Below are 7,703 nucleotides of genomic sequence, written 5' to 3'. Positions count from 1 at the left end.
AAAATAGGGGAGGGGAAAAGCAGTGTCAAAATTATTTAGGACCATGATCATTAATTTAAAGCAAGGCAAGTCAACACAGTTGCCTTTGTTTTTCTTATAGACACACTCTGGTGCTTCAATTCAGGCACGGGGCAAGCAGAGAATTTATTTGCAAAGGACTGAGGTTTTCTAAGACTTGGATTACAGATAGAAAGGAAGGAATGGGCAGGAGAGTGTGTGCAAGGGATTGACTTACAGTGATGAGCCATGGAATCTAATTTAGATGTGGTGGGAAGAGAGAAAGTGAAGGGAAAAGAATAGTGAAAAAGTGTCAGGGTCATTGAATGTTTGGAACAAATTTAGTAAAGTGAGCTAAAAAGATTGTTGAAATGGTCTAGAGTGTGATGCTTAATATTTAGATATTTTAGGTAGTGTAGTAATTGGAAATGACAAGGTTTAGATAGACTAGAATCAATAGTGGAGACTACTAATATCTCACAGGGACTTCTCTAGTTTCTTGATTGGACATAGCTATGTGCATTCCCATTGACTTCTGAACCACTGTCAGTAAGTTTCGTCTTAGTGAGATCATTAGGCTGTCTATTTCTCGAAATTTCCCCATTAAATGTTAAATTTCTCACAGGCTGGGCACTTTTTGCTTGCTTCAGCTACTATCCTCTAGACATACTCGTCTTCTCTGATTGTTTCCCACTGTAATCTCTTTGTATTCAATAGGATCCTCAGGTGTGGACCTTTCCAAGCTATAAAGTCACTCTTCTCCAGCAAGGGAGCAGAGCTTCCAGTCCACATGGACTCCCTGCCCATCCAGGGTTCAACTTCTGAGCCACAGAATTGGGCTGCGAGACAGAGGTGGATGAAAACATCGCTCTCTTTTACTGAATTTTATGAAGACTTTCTGGAATAAATATTTTCTAACATTATACTGTTTGGCCAGTTTCCGGAGACAACCGATGGTTACTTTTAAAATTGTATCCAGTTTTATTGCTGCCTTTTGGTGGGGAGTGAATATACCAAGACCCTCACAAAGCCATTCTCAAAGTCCCACCTGAACAAAATGATTTTGAATTATAATTTTGTTCCTTCAAACATTTCAGGAAACATTACTTGGCAAAAATTATTCTTGATTAGACCTTTTATAGTTTATGAAATATTAAAACTGTTAAGAAGGTACCTAATTATTAGTGCCAGTTTTAAAAGAAATTTACGACTACAAAAGTGATGTTGTATTAAGATAAGGAGTGATGACTTGCACTTGCTTGCCTTTTGAAACAGCTGAACCCTTGGCTAGAAAAAAAGAAAAAAAAAAGGCAGGGGGGAGCTTCCTGTCTCCTCTAAACAGTTATTTCTGATTATTCCAAACTCAGAGACTCGGTGACTACAACAAGGAAATTGAACAGCAGTTATTTTGCTCAAATAAACATTACATAATGAGTTGAGAACATTTTTGTGAAAACACTGATTAGACACTATTTGCTTATTTCACACAACCCTCCATGAACTTTGATATTTTCCACAAAGGGATTTACTAAAGTAGCTTCCCGTTAGTATACTGAAATACAAAGTCATGTTCATAACTGTTAATTTAAAGTAACACCACCATCACTGGAGTACTTTTAGTTATATGTGATTGGGACTACCAAGCATGTTGCTCTTATTCAGTGTAATCCTAATCTCATGGGTATCCACTGTTGGGGGAGAAGGTAAGTTGAAAACAGATCCGAATATTTTAGTTCCTTTTCAAATGTATTTATTGATTGTGTGTGTATATGCATAAGATTATTTTTAAATGAATAAATAGCTGAGGATAATTTGAAAGGGTATCATAATATTCATCTATTTTCTGGAAATATTTTCCAACATGCAATTAGTAGGAAAATAAAATGAAGTTAATTCTCTCCATTCTCTAGTTCGCAAAGGGTAAATGGTCACCAAATAGATAATGTAAAGAGAAATCAAATGAGAGAAAATCTGCTATAATAAAGGTGACAAGGTGAAATATTAATGTAATTCTGCATAAACTCCGCAATGCCACTGACTGGAAAAATCAACCCCAAAAAGATTTGGCCACCTTCAATATGTTTTTAGAATTTTATTTTCATAGATTTGAGAATTTAAATTTTAAATGTTATTAAAATGAAGGAATTATCATTTCAGTCTAATTATAATTCAACAGGGAAATATATTTTCATGAAACAATAGAAAATATTATTTTTACATGTAAACCAGTGAACTGTCAAAAAACTGTTTCTTCTGAGCTCTTCCACAAATTTCAAAAGTGAAATAATATATCACCTCTTTATTAATACTATATACTGGTTCTTATAACATTATAAACTATCCTATTTTATTTCATGTGAAAATTAAAGCCACCATATCAAAAGAATTGCAAACAAAATCTCTAACAGGGTCTAGGATACTGATTAAACTATGTGTGTACATGGAGTTTCAGTCATTGTGCTATACTCTTTGATTTCCAGAAAGTTTTTCTTTTACTGCTTTACTGCTTTCTAATGTTTACAGACCTTTAAATTTTTTTGAACACTTTCTTCTCAGTCCTGACATAAGAGAAAAATATGAACAATAAAATACTTTCTTTTTAAGATATGCCCTTACAAATGTGGCAAAACATTATTTCTATGGGCCTGAAATTCATTTAATTTTGTTTTCACTTTTAGTACTGAGCTGTAATCACAGCAGTGCGATTGTATGAGTGTATTTGATTTTTCTTAAGTCTGTGTTTATGATATTTATTAAGTGGCTTAAACACCTGTTACAAATGGCATTACACAAGGATTTCTAAATGGGGGTGGAAGCAGAGGAAGGTAAGTGAAAATTATGAGGATAATATGTAGAATTTTGACAATTCCTAATCCAACAAAAAAATTTCAAACTTTAGTCCAGTCCCAGGATAAACTTTAGTGAAATTCTGTCTAAAAATTGTCTAGGTGTTAAATGACCTGCAAGTGTGCGTTACACTTTTATTTTGGTGTCTATTTAGAAACTGGCCAAACAGCAGAAATAACACATGAAAGCAACACTTTTGTACAAACAGAAAACTGCATGCTTCCAGCAGGAAAACATTAATCAAGCAATATATTGTGCTTCATGCTATAGCAAAGAGGCTAGAAAGAATATGACAACCCCACCCATGCCTTCCTACTACTTAGAAGGTCCTAAAAGAAAAGCAAAATGTAAATAGGCAAATAAATTGCCTCTATACAGGTGATTTTGTCTGTGTGTGTGTGTGTGTGTGTACACTCATGCATCACTTAATGATAGGAAAACGTTCTGAGAAGTATGTCTTTAGGCAACTTTGTCCTCCTACAGACATAACAGAGTGTACTTATACAAACCTAGATTGTATAGCCTATTACCTAACTAGGCTATATGGCCTGTCACTCCTAGACTGCAAACCTGTACAGCATGTTACTGTACTGAATACTGTGGGCAATTGTAGCACAAATGTAAGAATGTGTTTATCTAAACACAGAAAATGTACAATAAAAGTACAACAGAAAATATTAAGAATGGCAGACTTGTATAGGGCTCTTACCATCAACAGGGTTTTCAAGACTGAAAGTTGTTCTGGGTAAGTCACTGAGTGAGTGGTGTGTGAATATGAAGGCTTAGCACATTACCATACACTACTGTAAACTTCATAAACACTGAATACTTGAGCTAGAGTAAATTTATTTTATTTATATATTTATTCAATATTTTGGGGGGGAGCAGGTGGTTCTTGGTTACATGGATAAGTTCTTTAGTGCTAATTACTGAGCTTTTGGTGCACCCAGGATAGACTAAATTTATTTTAAAAACTTTTCTTCAATAATACATTAATTTATGGTAAGCTTTTTACTTTATCAACTGAAAATTTTTTAACTTGTAACTCTTTTGTGATACATTTAGCTTAAAACACATCTTGTATAGATGTACAAAATATTTTTTTCTTTCTATTCTTATTCTGTAAGATTTTATCTTTTAAATATTTTATTTATTTATTTACCTTCTACACCTTTTTGTTAAAAACAGACACAAACACACACATTAACCTCGGCCTACAAAGGGTCAGGATCATCAGTACCACAGTCTTCCTCCTCCACTCTTGTTCCACTAGAAGGTCTTCAGGGCAGTAACACACATGGAGCTGTCCTCTCCTGTGATAACAAAGGTTTCTTCTAGAATAGTTCCTGAAGGACCTGCCTGAGGATGTTTTACAGTTATTTTTTTAAATGAGTAGAAGAAGTAAACTATAAAATAATGATAACAACTATAGTACATTAAATACATTAACTAGTACCATGGTCATTTATTATCTTTATCAAGTATTATGCACCATACATAATTGTGTGTGCTATTGTTTATATGACTGGCAATGCAGTAGGTTTGTTTATACCAGCATCACTACAAACATGTGAGTAATACATTGGACTGTGATGTTGTGGTGGTCATCAGTTGATAGGAATTTTTCAGCTACATTATAATCTTATGGGACCACTGTGATATAAGTGATCCATCACTGACCAAAATGTCATTATGTGATAAATGACTGTATGTCTGTATATATGTGTGTGTGTGTGTATACATGTATACGTGTGTGTGTGTGTGTATATATACATCTCAGAAGAAATGTATTCATAGTATTCTATCAGAATGTTGAGACAAAGAACATTATTTTCTGCTTTTGAAGTGGGAGATTGTGTAATGGTAAGCTTGCAAAAGGACAATAACACTCTTAGCTAGCACCATTGCGGATGTGCACAATGGTTATACGATGCGTGTTGTAGAGCAAGGTCTGAAGGATAGGTAGAATACAACTGGATGATGAGAACAAAGTTATTCTGGATAGTGAAGAATATGTTAGTACAAATGTATGAAAATCAAGTACTATAACTGCAATTTTCGAGGAGCAAAGGATATTTAAAAGGAGTTATGATAGGTTAATACTATCAAGACACGAGGGAGTCTTTCCCTCAATATCTTCTCCAAGACTATCTAATGTCAATTTTTAAACAGTTAGGTAATAAATTTAAGGTTTCACAAAGTTAAATACCACAAGAAGTATTTCAAATATTGTGCAACATTAAACATTACTTCTAGGTAGATTAAAAAGAGAAATTTCCCTCGATTGTCAGCTGAATTTCTGCATGCTTTTTCTAAATAAGGTGAGAAACAAAACAATTTCTTACGCAGCAATGCTATATTGAGAAAATATCTTGAGCTAAAAAATGAACACACTATATTGAGGAAATATCTTGAGCTAAAAAAGCATTGAAAGATAAAGTACATCAAATCCATAGAATGTACTATATCAAGAGTAAACCCCAATGTAAACTATGGACTTTGAATGACAATAATATTGATGGGGAAGGGGGCTATTCATGTGGCAGGGAAGAGGAAGTGTTATATAGGAAATCTCTGTAACTTCCACTCAATTTTACTGTGAAAAAACTGTAAATAAAAATTAAGTCTAATAAAAAATATGTGTATACATATAAAATATATATACACAAAAAAATAGAGTCAAAACATGAAGATTTCACCCATTTTCTACATTGTTTTAATATATCTTGCACCACAGTGGGTATGGATGTATGTGTAAGTGTCTATATACAGATATCCAGTAGTATCCTCAGTATCCTTAGTATCCTCAAGGAATTGTTCCAGGACTCTTTTCACACCCAGCAGATAACCAAATCCACAGATGCTCAAGTCTCTAAGAGAGAATGGTGTAGTATTTGCATATAACATATGCACATCCTCCCATATAATTTAAATAATCTCTAGATTATTTATAATATCTAATATAATGTAAATACATATAAATAATTGTTATATTGTATTTTTAATTGCATTATTTTATCATTTTATTATCTTTTTATTGTTTTTTCTTTTTCAGATGTTTTGGACCTGCAGTATAACAAACATTTATATATACAGCAATTACCAGAATTTAGCTTTAATTTTATCTTAGTTGAGTTGTTCTTAGTGATTTTCTTATACTCTCTAAATTATTTCCACAAAAACTATATAAACTTTGTAACCAGAAAGTAATCAGAATATTAATAAGCAAAAAATCAAATTACCTACCCAACATTTTTACTGCACCAGAAAAAAAAAAAATAGGACAGATTTTTCTGGTGGAGATACCTATGACAGTCGATGAGTATAGAAAAAGAAAGAAATCTGAGAGCTGAGAGTAATCTTCTATCACTCCTCTACTGTACACTATACTGATCAGGGAGATTTGCCACTCTTACAGTCTACTTTCATTCTTAAATTGTTGTGTGAGGATATTGTTCTTGAAGACATTGCAGAAGAGTTCAGATTTCATATCACCCCAAAATATAAATTTTATATTCATTAACAATGACTTCCTCGGTCCGGCATGGTGGCTCACGCCTGTAATCCCGGCACTTTGGAAGGCTAAGGCGCATGGATCACCTGAGGTCAGGAGTTCAAGACCAGCCTGGCCAATATGGTGAAACCTTGTCTCTACTAAAAATACAAAAAAATTAGTCTGGTGTAGTGGCAGGAACCTGTAATCTCAGGTACTCAGGAGGCTGAGGCAGGAGAATCGCTTGAACTTGGGAAGTGGAGGCTGCAGTGAGCCAAGATTTGCACGATTGCACTTCAGCCTGGGCAGCAAGGATGAAACCTGAAACTCCCCCTCAAAAAAAAAAAATAAAATAAAATGACTTCCTTAAATACTCTTGTATTCTTATTTAGTGATCTTTCTTCATTCCAAATTAGTACACTGGAAAGCATTTAAGCTAAAGGCATTTAAGTTGAATGAAAAACAAAACTATAAATGAGATGATTAAAATATAATCTAGTGATTCATTAATGTAGCTTTTTATTTAATTCTTCAGTTTTGTGTTATTTTTCCCAGCAACACTTTGTGATTTTCCAAAAATACGCCATGGATTTCTGTATGATGAAGAAAATTATAAGCCATTTTCCCAAGTTCCTATAGGGGAAGTTTTCTATTACTCCTGTGAATATAATTTTGTGTCTCCGTCAAAATCCTTTTGGACTCGCATAACATGCACGGAAGAAGGATGGTCACCAACACCAAAGTGTCTCAGTGAGTAAATGCCCTGTTCATTAAATGGATGTCATTCAGTGAATAAAGAAGGATGTGCCAGACAAGATCATAAGGTCTTGATAATCACAGGGGCAGTGACCAGAGGAGCTGCAAAGATGGGAGATGTAGTCCTCCTAGTTTGAGATGCCTCCTATGAGAATCAATGAAGAATAAACATATCAACTGTCTTGCATTACCTGGAAATGCTCTACATGTTGAAATATATTAATTGTTTTAGACTGATGATTAATATATTTGACTGCTAATATTTCTTTACTAATATTCATTTGGCAGCAGCCTGATCATAGTTTTCCTTTAAAATAAGTCATTTTGTATAGATATTCTGTTTTGAATTTACCATTCTCTTGCATATTGCAAGGTAAGGTTTGGTATTTTAACTTTTATATTTTCAATAAATCATTTATTTGGTCCTTCAAAGTGTAGCTATATTAATACTCCAATAAATATAGAGACCAGACTCCAATGACAACAGGTGTATTAAAGAAGAAAAACAATGGGAGAGAGATTAGATGAGGCAACAAAGGACGTAGTAATGATCTTTCTCCTTTTGTAAGAAACGTTTATGGGAATTGTGAGAAATATTTATATGAAGATA

The 7,703-nt window shown here is 33.6% G+C and overlaps 1 protein-coding gene across 1 annotated transcript in view; it reads left to right on the top strand.

The window, feature by feature from the left end:
* The first annotated feature begins 1,524 nt into the window (after positions 1 to 1,524).
* Positions 1,525 to 7,703, top strand: part of CFHR5 (complement factor H related 5) — a 29,683-nt gene continuing 23,504 nt past the window's right edge. Inside the window, exons 1-2 of the mRNA XM_025355595.1 lie at positions 1,525 to 1,700; positions 6,893 to 7,087. Coding sequence (XP_025211380.1) covers positions 1,643 to 1,700; positions 6,893 to 7,087 — 253 coding nt within the window. The 5' untranslated portion in view covers positions 1,525 to 1,642. The remainder of the gene's footprint in view (positions 1,701 to 6,892; positions 7,088 to 7,703) is intronic.

This window comes from Theropithecus gelada, chromosome 1 (assembly GCF_003255815.1).
Source record: "Theropithecus gelada isolate Dixy chromosome 1, Tgel_1.0, whole genome shotgun sequence".
NCBI classification, from domain to species: domain Eukaryota; kingdom Metazoa; phylum Chordata; class Mammalia; order Primates; family Cercopithecidae; genus Theropithecus; species Theropithecus gelada.
The sequence above is the reverse complement of the archived record's forward strand: the minus strand, read 5'-3'. Positions and strand labels throughout refer to the sequence as shown.